Genomic DNA, 26,147 nt, shown 5'->3' with positions numbered 1-26,147 from the left:
AAGGAAGGACACATAGGTAGTGTTAATTATGCATGTTTATTAGTACACCAGCATACAGGGAAATACTGCTTTCAGTCAAAAGACCCTGTTTCCTCATAGACACCCAGCCCAAGATTTCTCCCTGTTTTGCTGCCTAACACAGCCATCCCCCCTTATATTTCCCGTAAGTCCCCCCAGTGGTTGAACAGTTTATTGACATCTTACCCACAATCCAACTATTTACAATAGACCTGCTTTCTTGTCTAAACTCTTGGTAACACAGGTTGTTACGATACTGTATGCTGTTGAACAGTTCAGGGCTGTTCTTTGAACTTTGCACAATACACTCCTGTAGACAACAGCACCTGTAAGAAATATAGGTTTTGAATTGTTTGGTTCTAAAAATGCAGGTTTCAAAATATGCTTGACAATTTAATACTTTTTTGTGACTGCACAATGGTCCAGAAATGGTGCTGAGAGCAACCCTAAGATTTTGTGCTGACAGGATCTCAAAACGTTGAGTTTCTGACACTACAAGCATCTAGGTAGCGGTGATTGGATGATTGTATGGCTCATACAGTAGCATTATAGCATGTGGTCCATGTGATGTCTGCAGAAGATGCACCAACTCTTCAGAGAGTGCAAGAATTGAAGGTGCTTGCATGCCGAATGATATTTCAGATCTCAGTGAAGCCATAATGAGTCCATGGATCCAAAATGAGCTCTTTTGATTTCGTTGACAAGGACAGGTTGTTGTCATGGCACTACTGTGTTAGCTTCACCAGCTAATCTTTGCATGAATTTCTCTGCTGTTGTTTCTTATTCTGGAGAGAGGAAGGTGTCTTGGTCATGGGGGGTGTCTGTGTTTTAGATCAGTGCTGCACTTGTTCAGGTGCTCAAGTGCAGTGTGAAGGGCCGGTCAGATGGTTTCATCCATAGATATGTTTGTTAGTTCACCAAACTGCAGGCAGTCTGAGAAGCCATGAACATTACCATTCATCTGAGGCATCAACAGTCTTTCCAAGCTCTTTGCAGTTGAAAAGTACTTGTTAATGGTCATTTAAGCATGACACCTTGGATTTCTTTGGCAGTGACACAGTGGTAGCTTTCTTGAAGCACAGTAGGACAATGGCAGAGACAGTGAGAGGTTGAAAATATCTTTGAAAACAGCAGTCAGCTGCTCCACACATGTTTTGAGGACACTGGGTGGAGTGCCATAGGGGCCAGCTGCTTTGGGAGTTTTCACTTTCATTAAAATCTCTACATCTCTTTTTAATGTTCAATTCTTGCAAATACTGATATGACGGAAAAACAAAACACACACACACATTGTCTGAAACCACTTGTCCCAATGGTTCCTCGCTTTTCGTAAGTCATGCGATTTACAAAAAATTCCCACAAAAATTCAAGATGCACTGCAGATAATGCACAAGAGCTCCCTCCAAGAGACACAGAGTTTCACCATCATTAACTGGTGCCTGACTTTAAACAGCATTTAAAGTTTTGCACGGGGGACTAAAACGGAGCACCAGCAGCGTGATTTTAAAGGTCGTTACATTCTTGTAAACCGAAAAACTGCACCTTAGTTTTAAAGATGCAGAACAGAGACATGTTAGCAATTTCATACAACACTGCAAACTAACACACTACATTGTTTGGGATAGAAGAGTCAGTAAATTTACATGAATTAGTCTAAAATAACTGATGTTAGAAGACGTGTTCTGTCAGTTAAAGCATGAAATGTGTAGCGGACGCCAGTTGATGGATAGGGTTCACCGAGAGTTTGAGCGGGAAACCTGTTTAATGTAAATAGTTGCATTATGGGGAATGTGAACGAAGTGTGCAACCACGCCGGGGCGGACTTACGGGCAAAATAAAGGGGTGTCCGTGTTTGTAAAGCGAGAGGGAGCGAAAGTCTGGCGGTAGGAAAGAGGTTGGGGAAGCTGCTTTGTAGTATATGTTCTTAAATAAAGAGGGTTCTTGAACCGAAAGCATTATTTTCCTGTTTTAAAATGAACGCTCTTTGTACGTCCTTCTTCATTTTATCTAAACCCTCAGAGCCATTCGCCCCAACATAAATATATAGCTTATAGGAGAGACACAGCCCCCCGAGTGTGGACTGACTAATGTTCTTATGAAATATAGTGTCATTACTTACAAAAAAAAGTAATTTAAAAAGCACCAATATACAAAACGTACACCGTTAAGGTCCGCGCACGTAAACGTCCCCCCCCCGTACGTCCTGCCCCGGGCGCTGAAGAGAACCGTCAGGGTTCGTGTAGCTGACTAGGGGGCTATTGATTTTTCACGCGAGGAAATCCATTTTGACATGCTTTTTTCCTCTAAAAACTTCTTCCATAGCTTCCTTCCTAAACTGCGCAAGTAAAGGCGAAAAAGCAGCAATTTTGCTGTAAGCGAAGGCTAGTAGATCGCCTGCTGTTTTCTGCACAAAAAAAAAAAAAAAAATCCTTTGACATTGCTTTACTTAAGCTTCAGCAGGTAAGAATCACAACCATGATCATTGCAAATTATACTAGCGATGTCTGCAACCTGTATACGTCTATATAATATGTTTATACGTATATGATGTTCACATATGTTATGGAGTATTTATGTGGGGCAACTTTCCTTTGCCTAAGGAAATTTTTACAGGACAGGTTATGTGCATATTTACCTGAGTAAACTCAGAAGTTATGTGCATATTTAATTGGTACTTACACTAAAAAAAATCAGGGCCTATTCCTATATTATTTTAAAATTTGTTATTTCAGCTACGGTGCCATGAATTACAAAACTATTCTTAGTGTTTATATCTTTCACAATCTTTGCGCTCATTCGGCGCGATACCGTTCTGCCCAACAAAAGGAATCGAATTCAGAAATAAGCCCCCTGATTGGTCTCTTATCGGGCCTCTTTGTGCGCTGAATGTTCTAACAGCCCTGATTGGTTCTGATCGGTTTCGATTGATCTGATTGGTTCGGATGAGCCGCCAATCATTCCTCCATCTCAAAAAGAGCTCATACAGCCAGAACTTTCTCCGTTTTTTCAGTCCTCCTGAATGAACTCTCGAGAGTAGGGGGAAGAAGATACTCACAGGTTTAAAACCCTAAAGCTGGGTGGTGCTAAATTTAATAAATCAAAGTACATTTTTTCTATTTTACTTTAGACGACAGAAGGACCCGTACCGTTGCTGCTCTTGTTGCCATTGTTTGTTTTGTCAGAAAACAAAGGAAAATGTCTCAGTTCAACAAGGGACCAAGCTACGGCTTGTCTGCAGAAGTGAAAAACAAGGTAAAAATTAGAAGTTATTTACCTGTGGTTTTGTTATTATTGATATTCCGTGGCTGTTTTATATCTAGAAACAAACTAGGCAGCCCTGGCTGAAGCCTTTTTTTTGTGTGAGAACCGTTCTGAAATTGACACCAACTGCATCAAATTTGTACTGTGTGAATTGCAAAGTTTTGCAAATTTTATGTTTACTGGCTGCAGGTTTGTTCCAGATTAGCTGATCAGTTTTATTTTTTCTAATTTATTAATTTCAGTGATTTAGATCATGGATGGCTTTTTTTTTTTTTTTTTTTTTTCGTTTTTATGATGTTGGAACCATGAAGTTACCTTATTGAAGAAACAAAGAAATGATGGTGAATAAAATTCAGTGACTGCTGACTTCCTGCTGGAAGTGTCCATACTAAACTTGAGTTTATGGAGGTGTATTGCTCTGATCATGCGTGTTAAACTTGTTGTCCAGGCTGCAGCTATGGATGGGGTGAATAGCCACCACCAGGTCCTAATTCCTGATGGAAAGGGTAATACTTGAGTGGAAATAATAGTTTGCTTTGGATAAGTGCTACTCAGGTCCCTTGCAGGTGTGCTTTATATCTGGTGTTTCACTCATAGGTGTACTTGACATTGTGTGTTGGTCCGGATGACAGTTTTCACCAGCAATGGGATACAAATGGACTAGAGCGGCAGTGCACGGAGAATGTATGTGAAATAAGCTGGAGATGGACAAAGAGTTGATTCCGAATGCATCCAGTATGTGATGGGAACAGGCCGAGAATTTGCCTGGAGTGGGGTGCTTTGCATTCCTAAAGCATTTCGTCATCGGAAACTAAACCACGCAGTCTGCATCTCTTCAACACCCACATCACATTTTGCCCCGTTCCACTTTCGCGTTCATTCATTTAGCTGATTCTTATATACTGTTAAGATACTTACAATTATTTGCCCGTTTATACAGTTGGGTAATTTTACTGGAGCAATTCAGGGTATGTTCCTTGCTCACGGGTGCTACGGTTCGGATTTGAACTTGCAACCTTTGGAGCCAAAGGTAGCAGCCCTAACTGCGCTACCTGTTCCAGATTAGCTGGTCAGTTGCATTTCTTCTAATTTATTAGAACCTGGTTTAAATGTCATGAATTATGAATGTTTTGGTTCATGAGTTTCCTCTCCTGCTGTTTTACACTTAGTAATTTGATTTTGCATTTACATGATGTTTATCATTCCTTTTTGGCCTATAATTATAGTTATAACTTATTGCAACCTTTAAGTTGCATTTTCAGTTGTGAAATGTACTGTTTATATATCAGCAAAACTAATGTTTGTGTTGTATGGCGAAGGAAATTAGAGGTGACACATGAGAACTGTAGATTGACTGACTGTGGTGCATGGTATTTTAGTCTACTACAGCTTAAAAAAAATTCATCAGCATCTGGTACAGTAGAAGCAACTGACAAATCTGTGGGCTCAAATTCCAGGAGTGAAATCAGGCATTTATCTGTCCTCTGTTAGTGGAAATGAGATGGAAAAAGAACAGTTTAAATGCACACATGCATTTTCAGAACCGCTTGTCCCATACGGGGTCACGGGGAACCGGAGCCTACCCGGTAACACAGGGCGTAAGGCCGGAGGGGGAGGGGACACACCCAGGACGGGACGCCAGTCCGTCGCAAGGCACCCCAAGCGGGACTCGAACCCCTGACCTACCGGAAAGCAGGACCGCGGTCCAACTCACTGTGCCACCGCACCCCCCAGTTTAAATGTTAGTTTGTAAATACCAAACTTAAAGCATTCTATTGCCGGGAGAATGAACCTTTTTGTATTTTGCAGAAATCTCTCATTCCAGTTTTGTCCAAATGGAATTTTTGAATTTGAATATAATTTTAAAACTTCCCCTGTTAATTTAGCTTTAAAACAGAAAGTGGGTTAGTTAGTTGTGCAACATCTAAATTTCTCACGCTGGCTTTTAATTACTCTTGAGTGGAAGTAAACAGATGGAAGTAGTTACAGGAGTTTGTGGATTGTCATGGTGACCACTCTAGTTGCCTGGTGGAGCTGTGAGCATGGCAGAGAGCCTTTGATGGGGTAATATTACCACAAATTCATCTCAGCTTTCCCACAGTTTCATTTTTGTCTTCTGGAAACCTGAATGTGGTTTGAGTTAGTGTCAAAAAATGCATGGATGTGCTCTCTTAAAAAAAGAGGTGTCCTCCTGCCAAGTTCTTGATGCTTATTCAGCCTTCAGGGCAATGTAGGTGTGCTCCTTGGGGATTCCCTTGTAGTACTTCTTACTTGAAAACAACATTGGCCCTGTTCAGCGAGACTGTCTCTGTTCTATGGTAACAGACAGACCAGTCCCAGGCATTTTCTTTTTTGCAGCCTTCTGGAAAAGTGGCATCACTGCTGGAGCGGCACTAAAGATGAGCATACAAGCAAAGTTATGAGCAGTTGTTTTGTTATAAAAATTTGTTAAATATGAAACTCATATCATGCATGAAAAAACTGAATTTAAGATTGGGTTTTTCTTTCCATTGTCTGTTCCATTCAGAATATATTCATTAGCTGAGCCTTTGACTCCAGTTCTGAGGTCTTTGATGCCCAGATGTGTGTTCCTCCTGTTAGTTTTCATAGTTCTTTGTTTATGTATCAAACTTGTTGCTTGTATGTGATCTGTGTGGCTGAACCCTAAATTCTCTTTCTAAAGCAGAGTGCTGAAAGTTGGTCTTTCATGACTTGAATAACATGTAAAACAGTAGCCAGTGATTTAATTTTGAGTTTCACAGTCTAACTTTCAAAACTTAATAGGTTTTTCCAGGGCAACGTAGGAAAGGGCATTGTCAGGACTTTACCTCTTTCTCGACATCAATATTAATGGTTACTTAACTGATGCTGTTTCTCAGGATGACTTACAATGTTGGATGCGTTACAGTTATGTAGCCTTTAGGATAGAGTAGTTTATTTCAATTTATGTTGTGTCTTTCTGAAAGTTAGCACACGAGAATGGGAATTTTAACCTTCAGTCTGCACCAGCCTGAACCACCAGCCACCATGCCACCTGATGCATTTCTGTACCTGCATTGTGAATTTGCCAGGGTTATTCTGGGAGTATGAAATATTTCCTCCAACAAGTCCTTTGGTTTCTACTTTTATAAATGACACAATACACAAGTTAGTTTGTTTTTTCTACAGAATGAGTAACTTCATTTTTGGTTGACAATTTTGTCATCTAAAGCAAAAAACCAAAAAAGAATGAAATTGGTTTCGAACAAGTAATTACCAGCTGTGCAGTTTCAGATTACCTTTGAATTTGCAGTGTTTGTAGGACTGGCCTGCTGACAAATCCACTTTTTCAATATACAGGATTTCTGCAATAAGCGGTATTATCAGATGAAAATGGTGTGAATGAAATAAGATATTTTTTTTTGGGTTTTATTGACAGCAATAAAAAAGACAATTGAATTGTAAATATTTTAAAAATCAATTTTGTGACTAAGTTGGCAATTTCTTGTGCCCAATGCTTTCAGGATAGGCTTTAGTTCACCGTGACATGACTCAGTGAAAGCAGTTATTGCGCTTGGATGGATGGACTAAGTTGGCAGTTTGTATTATTGCGATACTATACGAAGGTTGCACATGAAGCAAATGAAACGAGAAGCTTTAAATCAGCCAAACATGTCTGCCTTAATCAGCATTAACAAAATTACACACTCTGTAGACTGAGCAGGTGTGCCATACCAGAAATACCATTATCCTTGTCTAGCTTTAACAATGACTACACAGTGAACATCCATTAAGGCAGAGAACTTAAATCAAAGATGCACAGGTCTTTCTATCTTGTTGTCTTTGTAAATCTAGTCTTTCCCTAATGCCAGAGTCACCTCTAGAACCTTGTCACCTCTTTTTATAAGTTACATGAATGGACTTCAATGAGTCATGCTGAAGTGCTCAAAAGTACTGTTGCTTTAAAACAATAAGAGTACTCATCCAAGCACACACACACACACACACACACACGTGAAATTATTGAACTCGAGTAGTGAAGTTTAATTCAAGTAAGCTTTTTAATGTTCTGAAGCACTAGCAGTGTTAGTTTTATATTTAAGCCACTATCTACATATCTTTTCAATGAATTATATTGGGTCAATAACATTAGATCTTGTCAGACTAATCAATTAAATGCAAAGCAAATAAAACCACAGTCTGAGTTTTATAATTCACTCACTATTGATAAGTTTGTTCTCTTCAGGGTTACAATTCCAAGAAGCCTACCCGGAAGCGCAGGTTACTCCCTGAACGGCATACTAGGCTATCGCAGGGCAGTCTCACGCATGCTATGTGCAATTTTAACATGAACATTTCACCTGAAATGTGTGTCTTTGAACTGTGACAGGAACCAGCGAGACTAGAAGAAAGGTATACCAATAAGTGGAGAATACAGAAATTTCACACAAACTGAGCCAGATTTGAACCAGTCTCTAAATGCACAGTGCTGACAAGAAGCTGATGAAAATGGCAAAAAAATTGTATTTATACTGGAGTAGTTCAGTGTAAATGCATCGCTCAAAGGCAAAACCGCAGGAGCATGATTGGGGAACTGTTACGTATCATTAGCCCTAATCGCTCCACAGCTGACCATCCTGCAATAAGAAATCCCAGAACCCAAGTTAAAATGTCCAAATATCCAAGCAGTTCAGCTGCTCAGAATCCAAATTAATTTCCATTCTATGAAGTTTCTTAATGCAGTCTAGCTAATTTAACAATAAACAAGGCAGTGATTGACTAAGAAGATTATTAGTTAGTACCAGGCTTTAGCCTGAATGCAAGTTATGTTGCTCCGGTAGTTTGTTGCAGCTACCCGAATGCCTATTATTTAAGGGATATTCTTGTGCTAATGCAACTTTAAATTACAATTTATAACAAATAAGAACACAATTAGTACTGAAACATTTGCTGTCATATTAACATAAATGAAAATTTGTCACCATGTGATCCCAGGTGTCGCCTTATTTGCAAATGGATAATTCACCAAAATGAAAAGGTTTACATAAAAAAACTATGTATAGCTATTTCTCACCATTTTGCACCCCAGACTACAAGGCAATGCAGTTAGAATATTATTCAATATGTTAACCCATTTTCAAGAACTTAGTTTTACAATTATATGATCACTTTTTCAATTCATTTTTATAGAGTGCTCTTCTCATGCAGTGACAGAGCGCTTTAACACAGGCATAAGGCAAGAAAGACAAATACATCAAACAAAGATGACAGTTGACTAATGACTACCATAATACAGTACTGTTATAGCACTACAAGTATGCCTACTGGAAAGGAACAAAAACTCCCAACTGAAAGTTGAGGGAGAAAAAAACCTTTGGGGGTTCAAAGGCCAGTGGCTGCCCACCCCTCCTGGGCGTTCTAGATTAAGTTACAATTCTAAGCCAGTTAACAAGTAATAATGATATTGTTGCTATATGGTAGCCTGAATCCCCAGCTTAGTATTGTACGCCTCGTCCGTCATGGCGGTTGGTCATCATCTTCAGTCAGCACGGGATTTCTCTGTCACCACCGGCTGGCTTCCTGAAGTCTTATGTAGCGAAGCAGTGCTCAACAAGAAGAAAGAATAGAGTTAGTAATTTGTAACTTAAGTCAATTTAATATGCATTTGTATAAAGGTGGTTAAAAACAACCAAGGCAAGTGGAATTACATTTTGAGGTTGAATGCCTCAGTAAACATGCAAGTCTTTAGTCTGGATTTGAAAACGGAAACAGACGGGGCATTTCTGACAGTAACTGGCAAAGTATTCCATAGTTTAGGTGCTCTATAACTAAAGGTGCGACCTCCTACTGAGGTCTTATTGATCACAGGTACTTTAAGGTAACCTGCGTCCAATGAACAAAGATATTGTCCTGGGATATAAGAATCAACAATCTCACTGTTTATTTTTTATACAATTCTCGTTTTCCTCTCTTGGAAACATTTTAAAGTAGACTTCAGTGTTGCTTCTTGTTAGTAACAGGTAATATAATAAAATAAACTGGTGTCCCATTCATGTATATACTGTCTCCTGTCCTATCCTGATGTTTTCAGTATGGTGGGACATACCTCTGCATTGCACCAGCTGTTCATGAGGATAAAATAAAGGTCTTATGATGAAGTTCAATTTTTGCTTTGTCTGTTGCTTTCCCAAGAACCTAACCCATTCATAAATTAAGGGATTATTTTATCTGATACTTCTTTCCAAAGCAACCTATAGTGTTAAAATACCTACAAGTATTTATATACAGCTGAGTAATTCTACTGGAATACTTTTGTGTAAATACCTTGCGCAAGGGTACTATAGCAGTAAGTGAGATTTGAATGGGCAGCCTTCAGATATGAAAGCAGAAGCTTTAATCACTACAGTATCAGATGGATTAAGATGTATTATTAAGATTGTATTGATTATTATGTAGTAGGTGAAATTGCAAACGATTGAGATAAGAACCCAGTTCCTGTTCAGTTTATAATTTGAGGTACAAGTGTGTACATGGGTTTTGTTACGGAAGTGTGATCCTGTTAATAAACTACTGAAGTAGTATCTGTTTACATCCAGTACTTACACTGAAAGGGAAGAGTCTAGCCACAGCTAGTAGATACCCATCTCTGTGCTATCAGTCATGTCCAGGTTCATGTCGAGGTAATATACTAGATTTAGCCCAAAAACGGCTGACTGACACCACTGAGGGACAAGAAGTTTTTGGGTTTGAAACAATGTACGGTATATCTCTGGGCTAAAAGGTCTGATACAGATGGCAGTGCTGTTCAGCATGAAATTTCCATTGTGGAAATACAATGACTGTGTAATAGCCAGTGCCCTCGAACTAAGTTTATTGCATGAAAAAAGGTATATATTTTCATCAGCTATTGTAGTGGTTCCTCCTTGTGTGTGACCCTGTAATATAAAGGCTGCGGGTAACTAGATAATGATTCAAACTGCATTGGGTTTTTGCTTTACGTAGGGAAAATGCAATTGGAAATTAACACCTTGTATCAAATATTTAGTTTAAATTTTGTGACCCGAGTCAAAATAATGCATAATTGCACAGTTATGTTGCTGGTTATGAGAAGCTAATGGCGCAAGTGTTGTGTTAGCATATTGTGGATGCTGATATTCTGTCACGTTATGATGTTGTCTCAGTCTACAGTTTTATGTACTACAGGCATGTTGCTTCATGTGCAATGCTGTTATTACTTATGTTTCAACTGTTATTTTACCCTATAAACATTATTTTTCTGTGTGGGCATGGCTATTGATCATCCTGCTAAGAGTGAAAGTGACGGTAATGATTGAACGTGTGCAAGAAAGTAAATTTCTTCAGAGCTGAAATGGGATGCGATGGCGCATTATGCGTGCCACGTTCTCACAATCTATCATCACATCCAGTTTCATCTTAGAAAAAAATCTCTCTTGCTCTGGTCTGAAATCCTTTTCCCACATGTACCACTGTGGTAGTTGAGTATTGAAGCTATTTCATGTAAAGCAGGTCCCATCATTCACAGCATCTCCAGTGGTCCTACCTCTCTCCACTTTGTTTTTCCCTTTTTGGGTTCTCCTCCTAGATGACTGTTGGTACTCATTGTCACCTCCCTTGTTGAGTGTAGTTGCAGAATGATGCAGGAACTCAGTGAATGAAATCAGAAAGAAAGTGGGATTTGGTTCAGAGGATGGGGGAAGCTTGAGTAGCACAATACTAGGGTGAACAGTCAGAGTGTGGTAATCCCTGCAGTTCTGAGCAAACAAGCACGCTGGTTATGTTTCATCCTTCAAAGGGCTGACACTGGAGTTTCTACTGAGTCTCATCTGCCTTGTTCCTCCCTCTTGTTTTTCTTTGTCCCCACCACAGAACTACCAACAATCTAACCTTGCAAACTGCATGATTACCATGAGGTGCATGATTTTCTGAAGCTGCTGACAGTGAGAGACCTTTAGATCTAGGAGGTGATGGCTTAGTTTTACTGAAGTTTTGTGTCTACCAAATTCAAGCCACCGGAGTTTAAAAAAGCAACTGGAGGTCAAAGCTGTCTGCACTTAAAGTATTGCTCCATTAATTGAAAAACTATATCTTTAAATGTGGTACTTTTTTTGACCAGAAATATTTCATTTTCACCAACAGTGGTCAGTAGTTCAAAAGTCAGAGGCTAAGAAAGAGCCCCTGTGGGGGTTAACATAAGTTTTCTGGCACCAGAATGTTACAGCAATAGTGTGTGACCCTGATATTGAACATGTCCTTTCTAACTGTAAAGAGTCAGTTTGTCATTTGTCCATCCAGAAACCTATAGTGAGCCAGTGCAAAATGTAGCATTTTTTTTTTTAATAATTCAGAAGCTTTGCCTATGACGTCAAGGTTGATGGTTCCAAGTTTTGCAGTGAATGCTGCTGTAGTTCCCCTGAATGATGTATTCAGTCTACCTTGTACCCATGGATTCTCAGCTCTAGAAATCCATGAAAGGATAAAATTTTAAGGTGTACAAGTGATCTTGAACCCAGTCTTATGAGGAAATGATTTAAAGCAATAATGTGATGTACAGACTCCTTGGGTAAATTGTTTCGTGATGAAGCCATATCTTTCCAGAGCTGCTGCTTTGGGAGCTGGATTTCACAATTGTGCTTTTTAAAGAGACACTGGGCCCTTTGTGAGTATTGAGGAGTTACTGGAAGTGCTGGAATCAAAGGATAATTCCATCCATGGACCCCCTCAGTGCTGGTTTTGGGGAGATTTGATGTGTGTTCTTGCATTAGACAAGGTCTGTATCGTGGCTTTTTCATCACCATGTATTGTGTCAGAGCCTGTATTCTAAAGTTTGGAATTTATAGGGTGAAAAGTAGGTCATCTCCAAATACTTTTGGAAATATCATGGAAGGATTGTAAAAACATAAAAGAAAGCCATTATGGCAGTGTATGGGTTTTACCATTGGTTCATTGACTTTGAAAGAATTGTTCATTGTTCTTCTTTTATAAAGGCTTTTTCCAGTGACAGCTCACATTTTCTAGCGAAAACCCCTAACTGACAAGTGATGTACTGGAGGAGCGCAATAAAGCTTGGCCTATATGTGGAAAGGTTAACAGTCTACTTTACATCTTTCCAGCCATTTTTGTTTTGAAGAGAACTGTTTTTTTTTTTTTTTTTTTCTGTCAAAGATTTCCTGTGTCTCTTTTTTGTTTTTTTTTTTTTTTTTTTTTTTTTTTTTTTTTCCAAAAAAAAAAAAAAAGGTCAGTATGTGTTTCTCAAACAATGGTGAGGGGTGTCCAACTGGGAGGAAGTCTGGCGCTGTTCGCACTACTGTTGCTATTCTTTGTATGTGCTTTTTTAATAAATCTAAGGCTACATGAATTTAGAAGTCCATAAATGATGCCCATTTGCCTTGGTTTTTCTGCAAGTTTCTTATTTTTGGGCTTTTGTATAGCTGATTCTGTTGTCAGTCCTTGAATGACGATGTGACTCTTCAGTATTCGAATTATTCGTATGTCAGTACGCTGGTTCTACTTTAAAACTGATACTATGAAAGCATAACAATACAAATGCTTACTACAGAATTGATAGAATATAGCTTAACTGCCTTCTACAGGACTCTTTAGTTAATGTCACAAACAACTGAGAGTTTAAATTGTCTTGGACTGGTTTTCAGATGTCTGCTGTGTGTACGCTTTATATGCATTCCTTAAGTGACAGCACCACTTCTGGCCACTTCTAACAGGTCACGTGAGTTTCCCTTGCTGTGAGGAGAAAGATTTTCAATCAGAGAGAAACCCTAATACCGGTAGCCTAGTAGGTGTAATTTCTTCAGTTTTGACTGAATGCAGTTTAGAATAAAAAGGGTTATGGAGGATGTGCAAAACAACTGGGCAGTAATACAAACTTGTTTGTGTGAACGTCTGAATTGTGTGTGTGTGTGTGTGTGTGTGTGTGTGTGGTTTTTTTATTTTTTTTTTTATGTTTCTTTCCAATGCATTTCCAGACATGCTGATGCCTTTATGACAGACTGTCTACTGGTATGCAAGTTGGACTCTGAAAGAGCCCGGCATGAAATGGGGCCATTATTAAGTGAAAGTTCATGCAATTTCCTGTCTTGCCTAGGTTGGCAGTTCTCCTGAACAAACACTTAAAAAGTCTTTGCAATAAATTATCTTCTGGTGTGTCAGCACCTCAGCTATTTAAGTTGAATTCTCCTGTTTAATTCAGAATAAAGGCTAAACTGCATTTCATAAGTTTTTTAAATAAAGATTTCACTGCCAAGAAATGAATTTGACGTGAAGACTTAAGGGTAGTGTGGCATTCTGCCTATATACACTGTCAAGGTTATGTTTTTGCCAAAAGTGTAAATTGCCAGTGTTAATTTCATGGCCTGTTTTAGTATTTGGCACTATATATATAGTGCTTGGCTGGGTCCCGCTTTCTGGCGGGTCTGAGGTTCGAGTCCTGCTGGGGGTGCCTTGTGCTGGACTGGCATCCCATCCAGGGTGTGACCCCACTCCTCCAGCCTTGCACCCTGTGTTGATGGGATATGCTCCAGTTCACCGCGATGACACTTAGGATAAGTTGTTTCAGACTGTGTGTGTGTATTTTCTTTAATGACATACAAAACCCTTATTGTAATACTGTAACTTTTTGCAAAAGGAATGCTTAGAAATCTAAAATATGCTCTTTCCCATTGACACTAATGCAGAACACATTAAATAACCATCTAAAACAAATATTTTTGTGAAACATCTAAGTGCCTAAGACTCTTGCACAGTACTGTATGTATAATGTTTTTTTTTTTTTGTTCGCACAGTTGAGTCCACCTTTAACAACTTTCAGTGTCACATTTCCAGATGCCTTGGCTTAGGAGTTTTGTTAAGCCTTTAATTTGCAGCATATGGTACAAACAGACCTTACCACAACACCATCAACAAGCAGGCCAGACATCAACAGCACTCTCCACAATGTTTCTGGGCCTTTGATCTGTAGGAAATGAGCAAACATCTGGCCCTTTGACTGCCGTGTTCTGTGTTTCCTTTCCATGACCGTTCAGACTTCAGCCAGCCTAGTTGCAATCTCCAGTGTATATGTAGACTGTGTTCCAAACTGTTTGAGTTATTAATCGTTGCTAGTTGCTGTAAGAATATGTGGTTTTGCGTATTGGGGAAAAATCTGTTTTTGGTAAGATACTTTGAGATTTTTTATGACAAGTGGAGTAATCCCATTGTAAGCACTTAATGAACTTGGATGTGGTATGGAATAACACATCTGTCTGGGTGCTGGTCAGTGGCACACACCTTGTATAGTATTTAGTGCCAGACTGAGTTGAAACAGCCAATAATTTCTCTTCTTACAATGACGACTGGCCTTTTATAGACTCTTGGTAAATTTGTCGTCATATGGATTACAGTCAAATTTGTTTTTGAAGCCTGTGGCCTCATTAGTTTAATTTAGATGTTTGTTTGAAAAGAAATGTGAAAAGCATTGCTTAAAAAGCTGTTTACAGTTGCACTGACTGGTTGTCCCCACCCCTAACCCCATTCAGATTGCCCAGAAGTATGATATGCAGAAAGAGGAGGAGTTGCGCTACTGGATTGAGGAGGTGACTGGCATGCCCATCGGGGAGAACTTCCAGCTGGGTTTGAAGGACGGGGTCATCTTGTGCGAGTGAGTGTGTATGTGTGTGTGTGGGTGTGTGTACACTTGCCCCAGTGCCTTGGTTTTGGACTTCAGCCCTCACCAAAGCCTGACTTTGATGTTGATTCAATATTGAAATAAATGCACCCTTTCTTTACATAACAAGGTTAATTCATTCTGTGAAATCAGCACCCTTTAGGCATATTTCGGATGTGAGATAGTTGAATTATCATTGTTTCTTATGGGGAGGGAGTCAAGTTTCCAGATTGGGGGAGGGGGAGCCTGAAATTAAAATGCCAGAATGAAGTGTAATTTTATTCACGACAATAACACCAGGATATTTCATCATATTTGTACAAAAATATTTCTAGCTTTTTATTTTATTTTCGTTCATGCTTTATCAGTTACCACTTGTCCAGTGCAGTTTTACAGAAATCTGGAATGTATCCAGGAAGTATAGGAGATAAGATGGGGTACAAACTGGACTTTTTCTTTGCAAAGCATGCAGTTGCAGTGATGTCAGTGGCACTGTGTAGCATTACTAATATTTCATGTTGAATGATCACTGGATTTGTAAGAGGTTTTAATTATGCTACTATAAGGGTATTGATGTTAAAGCTGCTCATATCTTTAAAATTTGTTTGTGGTTTATTTCTAATATTTATTATTTAGAGACAGCTGGTTTGGTAGTCATCACTGTCAAACCTACCTTAGCCCCTAAATGGTTCATAAATCTGTATCACCATCTGTTATGATCACCTTTGTATTTCCTGTGAAATTTAATATTAAAAATTGCAGAGATTTGAGAATTTTTCACATCACTGGTTTCATCAGCTACTACTACTTTTTTTTTTTTTTTTTTTTTCTTCTCCTTCTTTTTCAAAGCAATTTTGTGCAGGACCTTGTTAAGTAAGGGCTGAATGTACTTTTAAAAAAAAAAAAGCTGCATAGGAGATAACAGCCAACCATTGAAACTCTGGAAAACTGGTATTTCTTATTCTTTTCTTTACCTTGTTACTGCCATGGTGTTCTACATCTTTCCACCATGTAGGAGTTTGTACTAACAGTATCATTTATAAAGGTACTGTGATCATAGGAGCTCTGGGTTCAGCACTAATGTGTTCAGACTTTGTGTATTTATAATAAAGGCAAGGTGTAAGCTAATGCACCTTCTGACCTTTATCTACTATATTTAGAAAAAGTTTGTTCATCTGGTTTGCTTGTGTTTTACAAGAGTAATTTTGTTTATGCATGTTGGTGGTTGTGTGTATGCACAGATTAATAAACAAACTGCAGCCTGGATCAGTGAAGAAAATCAACAACTCCAAGTTGAACTGGCACAAGGTAGGGTTTATCCAAATGTGGGTTTTCGAAAGGCGAACTCTGTATAGCTATACATCTTGATCGGTGTTTGAATCCCTTCGTGTAAAAGTAGTGAGTCTTATAGGTGAAACTACAAAGCGTTGACCACTCGCACAAAATAACACATTTGACCATTGTCTGTAAGCAACATGAGTAAAAGCTTGCTTCTTTCCTTAGCTGGAGAACCTTGGGAACTTCATCAAAGCCATTTTATCCTATGGATTGAAACCCAATGATATCTTTGAAGCGAATGACCTCTTTGAAAATGGAAACATGACACAAGTACAGACCACACTCCTCGCCCTGGCCAGTATGGTACGTTGCCACTTCTGCAAAGAACCAGAGCAAGTCCTCCACTTTGCATGTAGTCAGTATGGAAAGTTTGGGCTAATGAGTGGCTTTGAGATCAGGTATGGTCATGTTTAGCTCTAAAAGTTCTTTTGTACTACACAGCTTATTTTCTTGTTCAGTTTGTCAGACACAAACATTCTCACTGTTTGACAGGCAAAGACCAAAGGTATGGATACAAAGGTAGATATTGGTGTTAAATACGCAGACAAGCAAACGCGACGTTTCAACGATGAGAAAATGAAAGCGGGTCAGTGTGTCATTGGGCTGCAGGTGAGCACCGTTCATGGACATTATAACATTGATAACTTGCAGAATGTTTATGTGATGAGATTAAGTCAACTTTTTAATTCCATGTAGTGTGTGTGTGTGTGTGTGTGTGTGTGTGTGTGTGTGTATATATATATATATATTTTATATAGTATTGCTGGCACCTTCTAAGGATGATCAGAACATAAGCGCTTACAAGATTGTCATATGGTAATGGAAAATGAAAAAACAGAAGATCAGTCTAGTATTAAACACTTGATACTGTTGTAACAACAGAGCACAGCAAGACTAATGTGATGGGGGAAACTGTTAAATTAAACAAGAGATGTTATAGTACCAAGATACCATGAGAAAAGGATAACGCTTAGAATTCTCATTTGTAGAATTTGTTTAAATCCAGTCATAAGCATTTTAGGTGGTCTTTTGCATGGGTTTTCTCTTGTCTGAGAATAGATGGGCACCAATAAATGTGCTAGCCAGGCTGGCATGACAGCCTATGGGACCAGAAGACACCTTTATGACCCAAAGACTCAAACAGACAAGCCTTATGACCAGACCACCATCAGTCTGCAGATGGGGACGAACAAAGGAGCTAGTCAGGTAGCCACCCCTCCATCAGATATTCGCTTGTCTGTGTGCTGCGGTGGTAGATGGCATAGTGGTAGTAAAATTGAACTTCTTTCCACTCATAAATAAATCTCATGAAGAAATGATAATCATTCCTTCTGTCCTCAGGCAGGGATGGCAGCCCCTGGCACCAGGAGAGACATCTTTGACCAGAAAGTAGCACTGCAGCCAATGGACTCCTCCACCATCTCCCTGCAAATGGGCACCAATAAGGTGGCCTCTCAGAAGGGCATGAGTGTTTACGGCCTGGGCCGCCAGGTGTATGACCCCAAGTACTGCGCCACACCCCTGGAACCTGTCATCCATACCAATGGCAGCCAAGGCACAGGAACCAATGGCTCGGAGATCAGCGACAGTGACTATCAGGCAGAGTACCCTGATGAGTACCAAGGCAGCTACCACGAAGAGTACAGCGGGCACTACAATGACCAAGGCATTGACTATTAGCCTGTGCCAGTTATGTTCAATGTACTTGTTCTTTAAAACGGAGTTCTTGCTATCTTTGCTAGTCTTTCCTTTTGAACTGAGGCCTTTCAGAGAAATAAAATGCCATATGTGTACATTCCTCCCCTCCACTGTTCTGACCATCAGTATTTTAATACTCTCTAGAATGTACCATTTTTGAGTTCAGTTTCTTGATGTCAAGGACATTCTTATTTTTTATACTTTTAACATTTTTTTATGAAGTATGGAATAACTGTGAAATAACAATTCTCCTAGCCGCAGCTATGACGCATCCTGTTTGGTATACAATGCCATATAGTCCTTGTTTTTTAAATTAGCTTTTATGAAATGATTTCTCTATAAAGGAGAATCACAGCACAAAAGTGCACACTGACAATAGTATCCTGGATTATCTGTTAAAGAGCAGATTGTTTTTAAGACCAGAAAGATTCATGAATGTTGGGGCAAGTAGAGGAAACGAGTTTGTAAAGTTTCCTTAGCTTTAGGATAAACTTGTTTGAGAGCACTGGAACAAGTTTTGTCTTTTTTCTCAAAATATGAACAATTAGGGGTGTTTCCCATCCACTGACCAAATGTTTTGTTTTTATTGCATTGTCACATTATTAGTGTGATAATGTCCCTATGTCTGTAGAAACATTTCTCTTTATATTTATTACCATGTCTCCTTCTGTGGTTTTTTCATATGAATAAATTTTTAATTCTCAGATGAGATTTTGTTCATTATTTGCTGTATTTCTATTTAGCCCAGGGATCCCTTGACACTGTGCAAGATTGTTTTTAGCTTCAAGGACAGCAACTTGGCCATCAGCGGTTCATGAGAAAGGTCCTGTGGCTCTTATTCAAGAATCAACCCCCTTGCCTTTCCATTACCACAGCTTGTTACTTGAGAATAATCACTTCTTTGTGTACTAGTGGAATTCAGGCCAAGAACACAGAACTTGATTATTAGAACTCCAGGAAATGGTGGTTGCTATGGTGAGCATAGAAGCCAGAAGGCTAACCGGTCCTACAGCACAGCTCAAGGTTTTGTCACCTTAAAAGCTGTGTTAGAAACACTGTTCTGGACCTGCGTCCCCTTCTGCTGCGAGAAAATCCTGTGAAACAACATCGGTCGGCTGTGGCTACAAGCAAATGGAAATTTCTGAGGCTGTTAATGGACTGCTAGACCCTGCTGGTCTTAGCAATAAAATAAAACCTTATTTAAAAAAAAAAAAAAAAATCAAATGTGAAGCCTCAGTTTCAGTCCTGTCAATCTCTTTGTTTTATGGTTGTTCACTTACTGGAACAACCAAGTGGATATGCAGTAAAGTATCAATTATCTGGCCTAAATGGGAACAGCAGAACAACATAAAATCTGAATAATATGGATGTAATATGAGCTATATTTGTAAATGGATTGTTGGACAGGTCCAGTAATGAAATGAGGTGCCGTTTCTTAAATCTCGCTATGTGCTGTGTAGAAATGTAGCTGTGAAACATCTGTGGTATACATGTAATATCCAAAGCCCTTAGCCAACATTATATTATTCTTATACCAAAATGAAAATATTGTTAAAAGTGCGGTGTGGTGGCACAGTGAGTAGCGCTGGTGTCTCACAGCACCTGGGTGATCGGAGAGGACATGGGTTTGATCCCCACTCAGTCTGTATGGAGTTTGCATGTTCTCCCCGTGTCTGCGTGGGTTTCCTCTAGCTGCTCTTGTTTCCTCCCACAGTCCAAAGACATGCTTTTCAGGTTCCCCCATAGTGTGCGAGTGACAGAGAGAGTGTGTTTTACTGATATATGGATGAGTGACCCAGTGTAAGTAGTGTATCGAGCAGTGTATGTCACTGTGGTGAATAAGGTGTGTGGGCTGATGACACTATGTAGAGCTCATTGGAAATTGCTTTAGAGAAAAGTGTCTGTTAAGTGAATAAATGTAAAAGTTCATGTGTTTCTTCAAAAAATTCTTAATTTTTCTATTTCTTAGGGGATTTGCTTGTGTTCCTGGAAAGGTTGAAGTCTTTTCATAACCTTCTCCATCTTTAGATTTCTCAGTTCTTTGGTGTTTCTACGACAGTGTTAACATATGTTCTGTCAAACTTGTGAGACCTTATAAAATAACTAATGTTTGTTCTCCATTTATGCAGCAAAGCACAATACGTACACAAATCCATCTTGACTTCATCATCCAGACAATTCCTTCTCCTAAAATCATGCACAATTTAGGGTTTATAAGTTCTGCATTAAATTTGGATGCTTCTATTTTTACTCTATGTCCCTGGTACTTAGCAAACTGTATAAATTCCTCATGAGCTGCACCGCCATTCTATATATTTCTTGAAGCTGGAAATGAGTGCCACCTCAATGAAAAACCTCCTGCAGTAGCTTTTGCCTCGACTGCTATCTCGCAGCACGTGAACGCGGCCACGGCCAGAAGTCGCTCCGAATGGGACAACGACGGAGAAGGTGCGGCGAGTTTCCCTTCGCATCACCTCCCAAAGCGAGATGGAGCAAACAAAAGGATGCTGTTCTTCCCGTCCTCCTGAACTTCCTCGCCGCGAGCCAGCGGTCCGGCGAGATCAGGGCTCCGTCCAAAGACAACACCAAGCAAGCCCAAGAGCGCTCAAGAAGATGTCTCACGTGGACAATCTGGACTCTATTAGCCGTAAGTTTTACGGCGGCTTTTCAGGCTGTAATTTAAGGTACCGCTCTGCCGGGAGGGGGCTGGGGGTGAAGGAGAATATATTAGGCTTAGCTTGACACACAGGAAGAGAGATTTTTCCATGTGATCATACCGAAGTACAGTACGGGAGAATCGGGGAGGCTTAGGGGTAAAGCAGCTTTTCAGTTACGCACCGAATTGCCAATAAAACGAGTCGAAATGAAAACCAAATGGTGACTTTGCAGCTCATTGGAATGCAGCGACCCTGAGGTGAAACTGAAGACAGAGACAATGCGGAAATAGCCACTTTTCAGAACAGCGGTGCCCCTTTATTTCTAGGTATGGCTGGCCGTCATGCAAAATCGGAGACCAGGTGTAAATTTTACTTTAATGCCCTGTGTCGGTACTGTAACATAGGGTGCGGTGGCACAGCAGTTTTGGCTGGGTCCTGCTGTAGGGTGGGTCTGGGGTTCAAGTCCTGCTTGGGGTGGTGCCTTGTGACAGACTGGTGTCCTGTCCTGGGTGTGTCCCCCCCCCCTCTAGCCCTACGCCCTGTGTTGCTGCCTTAGGCTCTAGTTTGCTACAACCCTGGTTGGGAAAAGTGGTTTCAGCCTGTGTGTGTAGTATTGCAACAATCTGTGTTAGTGTGTTTGGGCAGGAAGATTTGTTTATTGTAAATAGTTGAATTGTGGGTAAAAAGTAATAGAGGGTTCAACCGCTAGGGTGGTTTATGGGGAAACTAATGGGGTGACTGTGTTTGGAAGTGTGTGGAAAAAAAAAGCCTGGGGGCGCTAAGCAGGCTGGGAAGGCTGGCTTGAGGTGCAGATCCTTGAGGAAACGGGGTCCTCGGACCGAGAGCCTTATTTCCCCGTGCGCTGCTGTTCAAATAAACGTTCAAAAATGAACGCCGCCTGTGCATCCTTCTCCGTCCCATCCAAACCAGCAGGCACTGCAATGGGTTCAGATTGAATATCCAGCTCAGCCAAAATGATGCTACAGACCACATAACAAAGCTGCTACACGGCAGGACAAACTTGAGAAAATGACACATTAAAGCTGAAGTTTCCGTCTGACTGTTGCGTACAGTGCAGGACATTGCTTGAGAGCATCTGCAAGTAGATGGTCTGTACCGCATCAGTGAATTAATGGAATTTATAAATTAATTGAATGGGTGCTGGGGGCGCGGTGGCGCGGTGGCGCAGTGGGTTGGACCGGGTCCTGCTCTCTGGTGGGTCTGGGATTCGAGTCCTACTTGGGGTGCCTTGCGATGGACTGGCGTCCCATCCTGGGTGTGTCCCCTCCCCCTCCAGCCTTACGCCCTGAGTTGCTGGGTTAGGCTCCGGTTCCCCGTGACCCCATATGGGATGAGCGGTTCAGAAAGTGTGTGTGATTGGGTGCTCATGCGCTCCTTGTTTGACGCAGCAGAGTTGTCCGTAAGCTTGGATACACCCATCGGTGTATTTAGACATTTATTTATTTTAATTTTTTTATTTTTGAGATCTCTTGGTGTAGCTACTCCAGTAGGAGCCGCTTTTTCTGTGGCAGCGCCTTACCCGGCTACCAGACCGCAGGGATTCGAAGGCCTGCGACCGTCCCCTTAATTCTTTTTCAGCTGCTCAGTGTGGCACTTTGGCAATAACAGAAGTTTGATTCTGGAACAGGTAACGCCAGGTTCTGCCAAAGCAAAGTGGACAAGTGGACATATCAATGTTTGACTTGTATTTGTACCTGTATTTTGGACCCAGTCATGTTGTCAAATAAAACACTGCAGTTGTCCACATCGTAACTTTACGTGTCAAAGGGCTGGTTTTCCATAGGCCAGGTTAAAGGTTAAATTCACTGCCAGTAGTCGTTCCCCCTTTTCAGCCTGAATGCTTAAATAGTTAATTTAGCTGAAATGACCTGTGGACTGCTGTGCTGGGGGTGAACGGTGCCATGTTGGCACAGCTGGTAACACTGCTGTCTCAGAGTGCCTGGGTGGTGTGGGAGGATGTAGGTTTGATCCCCCCTCAGTCTATGTGGAGTTTGCTGTTCTTCCCCTGTCTGTGTGGGCTTCCTCTAGCTGCTCTGGTTTCCTCCCACAGTCCAAAGACATGCTGTGCAAGTTCCCCAGAGTGTGTCCCACTGATGCATGAATGAGTGAGCCAGTGTAAGCAGCGTATCTAGCAGTGTAAGTCACCTTGCTGAATAAGGTGTGTGGGCTGATGATAACACTACATAGAGTTTGTTGGAAGATGCTTTGGAGGAGAGTGTCTGCCAAATAAATGTAACTGTAAATTGTTCTCATATTGTTTGCTCTTCCCTAATGTGAGGCTCTGCTGCTCTGTGTCTTTTGGACACAGCTGTACATTTGTGACGCACAGCTGCATAAATAAGTGTACTGTGGGTCATCAGAAGCGGAAGCAGCCTGCAGATTTTCTCCCCATAGTGTTAAATAAACAGCATCTCCAAGGGCTGACTAACCGCTCGGGGGAAGAGTGCTTTCCTTGTACGAGGTGAACGCAGGAAGAAAACTTGTTCTGCGTCTAACATCGATGGAGGGGTTGACTTTCAAAGTTTAATAATGTTAATTCCACCAGTGGTGTATCCTTTGTCTCTGATGTACGTCGCACACACATCGACTGAGACTACTTGTCCTAAGCAGGGTCGCGGTGAACCGGAGCCTAACCCAGCAACACAGGGCCCAAGGCTGGAGGGGGAGGGGACACACCCAGGACGGGACACCAGTCCATCACAAGGCACCCCAAGTGGGACTTGAACCCCAAGCCCACTGGAGAGCAGGCACAGGCCAAAGCCACTGCACCACCACACCCCTTCCTTCGGCTTTACTGTACGTTGCTTTGCAGAAAAGCGCCTGTTAGGTCAGTGAACGTAAGCATGATATGTCAGCAGTCCAAGTAAGTGTAATACAAAGGATGGCGTACTCCCTTTTACTATGTGTTCCAATCAAAACAATTTGTTATGCATTTCCCAATCCAATTACATTCATTAAATTACCTCCCTTCTGACATTCCTGTGCACTCCCGCTCCATTTCACTCAAGCAACCATTCCCTGCTTCACCCCATCCCCCACACTTAAGAACAGAGCCATCTATTCACTTATGTCCGTGTTCTTCAGTCCAGGTTCCATTCGCAGGCACGCATAGTACTCGGATTATTCGGAAAGAACGGATAGAACTAAGAGCACAGCAATATCGTATAATTGTAATATGTGTCGAGTCTGGATTTACAGTGGCTGCTGATGGATGTCGCTGCAGCGGGTGGAGGAATGCACGTTGCTGGGGAGACGCAGCTGTCTTAGAGACATGTGTCAGGCTGGGTTTCATAATTCCTGTCTCTAAATAATGAGGTGATTTTGCTGCTGGAAATATTCTTGCCATACGCAAGGAGAGGGCAAGTAAATCACCACGCTTCTGCGGCATCTTCACGCTCCAAGTGGAGCGGCCAGCATTCCTGCATTAATTCGATATAAAGCGGCCAGTGAGTTTTATGCATAGGCTGTGACACTAACTGCATTTTGTGTGCTCACGGGTCTATGGCATAGCTCTGATATAAACACCTATTTATGTTATCTCGCTGCTATTGTTATTGTTCGATATGCTTATACACACCCCGGTCAGTAATTGCACAGTCCTGTTTGTGCTCTTTGTGTATCATTTGCTCATATACGGGGACAGCTGGAAGTGTGCTGTGAGAGCTGCTGCCTTAGGACCCAACGGTTGCAAGTTTGAATCCCAGCTACAGTACCCTTGAGCAAGGTACTCAAAACTACCCAGTGATATAAGTGGGTAAGGGGTTGTGGTGGTGCAGGGGGTTTGTCCTGTGCCTGCTCTCTAGTGGGTCTGGGGTTCGAGTCCTGCTTGGGGTGCCTTGCGACAGACTGGCATCCTGTTCCGGGTGTGTCCCCTCCCCCTCCAGCCTTACCCCCCTGTGTTGCTGGGTTTGGTTCTGGCTCTGGTTTCAGTCAATGTGTGTATAAGTGGGTAAATAATTAGTATATACAGTAGCTTAACATTGTAAATCTCTTTTGAGAAACGCATCAGCTAAATATAAAACTATTGCATGTTCCCCAAAATGAGTCACTGTGATTGTTCTGCTTATTGAATGTGTCTTTATTGCTTTGTGCAAGACATGTATGATCATGTATTAAAGGCTTGTTATGATGTTAAACACACACACACACTTTCTGAACCGCTTGTCCCATACGGGGTCGTGGGGAACCGGAGCCTAACCCAGCAACTCAGGGCGTAAGGCTGGAGGGGGAGGGGACACACCCAGGACGGGACGCCAGTCTGTCGCAAAGCACCCCAAGTGGGACTCGAACCTCAGACCCTCTGGAGAGCAGGACCCGGTCCAACCTACTGCACCACCGCACCCTCCTATGATGTTAAACAGTATTGTTAAATTATCATTAAGAAAGGAAAGCTGATCTTGGCACGTGATGCCATTAATTTGAACGCTATGTTGTCCGTGCTTCAAAGCTGTGCTATTTCAAACTATATCCGTTTTCCCTGAAACAAGCCGTGACCCACAATGCCATGAAACACTAACAGCCCTCACTGCTGTAATGGTGACTGCCGTTTCACCGGAAACCACTGGAAGATCTGTTGGAAGATGGAATCCGACCAGTAACTCCACCGCTAATGCTGTGGCACATCCATTGGGGCTCTGATTCTGCGCAGCGTTCACACGGGAACAAAAGCGGTCAGCTGCGTCGGGACAGCTAGATCAGTGACGCAGTGGAAGTGCTTCCCTGCACATCCAGCCGCCCCCCTTCAGAAGCACTGTGCACATGATGTAGGATCAGCCAACCCTGAGTCTGCCTTGCTGCCTATCCTGTTTTCCCTCCTCAGTTTTACAGGGTCGGGAGCTGGGCTCAAGATCTGAGATGGGAGTGCAGCGGTCACAGCTTCTGCCTTTGGAACCAAGGTTCGAATCACACCTTCACCTATTGTACCCTTGAGTAAGGTACTTACCCTAAACTGCCCCAGTTAAATCACCCAGCTGTATAAACGGATGAATTGCTGTAGGTAGCTTAACATTGTAAGTTGCTCTGTAGAAAAACGTCCGCTAAATATGTAAGTGGAAATTTTTTGACCCGACTGCAGGCGGGGGCCGATCCAAAGGTCCCTGGTTAGTGTTTTTCCCGCAAAAAGTTTCCAGTAATGATGTCAGCCCTTTTAGCAGATCGCACCCATTTCGGAACTCGAGGTCTCCGTTGTGATTCTGGAGAAGGCCTGGAGATGGCATCCTCCACAATAGAATAAGCAGCGGTGAGCGAGAGAGGAAGTGCAGTCACGGGGTGAATGTTGCGCTGATGTCTTTGAGGTCTGTAACAAGAAAAAAACTAAATGTCAAAAACTGAGCGGTTTTCCATGGGAAGTGGCACTAGTACATACATACATACATTCTTTATTAAATGTATGTAAAGGCTTCATATGAAGTCCTAGAGATATTTTACTCCTGACTTTTGTTTTCTGGAATGTCTGGTGACTTTTTCATTTGGAACCCTATACATTATTTTATATGACA

At 41.4% G+C, this 26,147-nt stretch overlaps 1 protein-coding gene across 2 annotated transcripts; it reads left to right on the top strand.

Moving 5' to 3' along the window:
- Positions 1 to 3,004: 3,004 nt before the first annotated feature.
- LOC108935293 (calponin-3-like) lies at positions 3,005 to 18,333 on the top strand. 2 transcript variants are annotated; one of them, XM_018753800.2, is made up of 7 exons: positions 3,005 to 3,270; positions 14,808 to 14,864; positions 16,177 to 16,243; positions 16,439 to 16,576; positions 16,766 to 16,882; positions 17,333 to 17,479; positions 17,615 to 18,333. In XM_018753800.2, exons 2-7 carry the CDS (start codon positions 14,821 to 14,823, stop codon positions 17,951 to 17,953), a joined length of 852 nt encoding a protein of 283 aa, XP_018609316.1. In that variant the 5' UTR covers positions 3,005 to 3,270; positions 14,808 to 14,820; the 3' UTR covers positions 17,954 to 18,333. The 2 variants fall into 2 exon arrangements, with proteins under 2 accessions (XP_018609316.1, XP_018609315.1); XM_018753799.2 differs by having other exon boundaries at positions 14,808 to 14,929.
- Positions 18,334 to 26,147: the final 7,814 nt, after the last annotated feature.

Source organism: Scleropages formosus, chromosome 3, assembly GCF_900964775.1.
Source record: "Scleropages formosus chromosome 3, fSclFor1.1, whole genome shotgun sequence".
In the NCBI taxonomy this organism is placed as follows: Eukaryota; Metazoa; Chordata; class Actinopteri; order Osteoglossiformes; family Osteoglossidae; genus Scleropages; species Scleropages formosus.
This window is presented reverse-complemented; position numbering and strand designations above follow the sequence as displayed.

Coding starts and splice junctions, on each gene's coding strand:
- LOC108935293 (XM_018753799.2), top strand. CDS start 3,214: ATGTCTCAGTTCAACAAGGGACCAAGCTACGGCTTGTCTGCAGAAGTG. Junction 3,271..14,807: donor CTGCAGAAGTGAAAAACAAG/GTAAAAATTAGA, acceptor AACCCCATTCAG/ATTGCCCAGAAGTATGATAT. Junction 17,480..17,614: donor CGAACAAAGGAGCTAGTCAG/GTAGCCACCCCT, acceptor TTCTGTCCTCAG/GCAGGGATGGCAGCCCCTGG.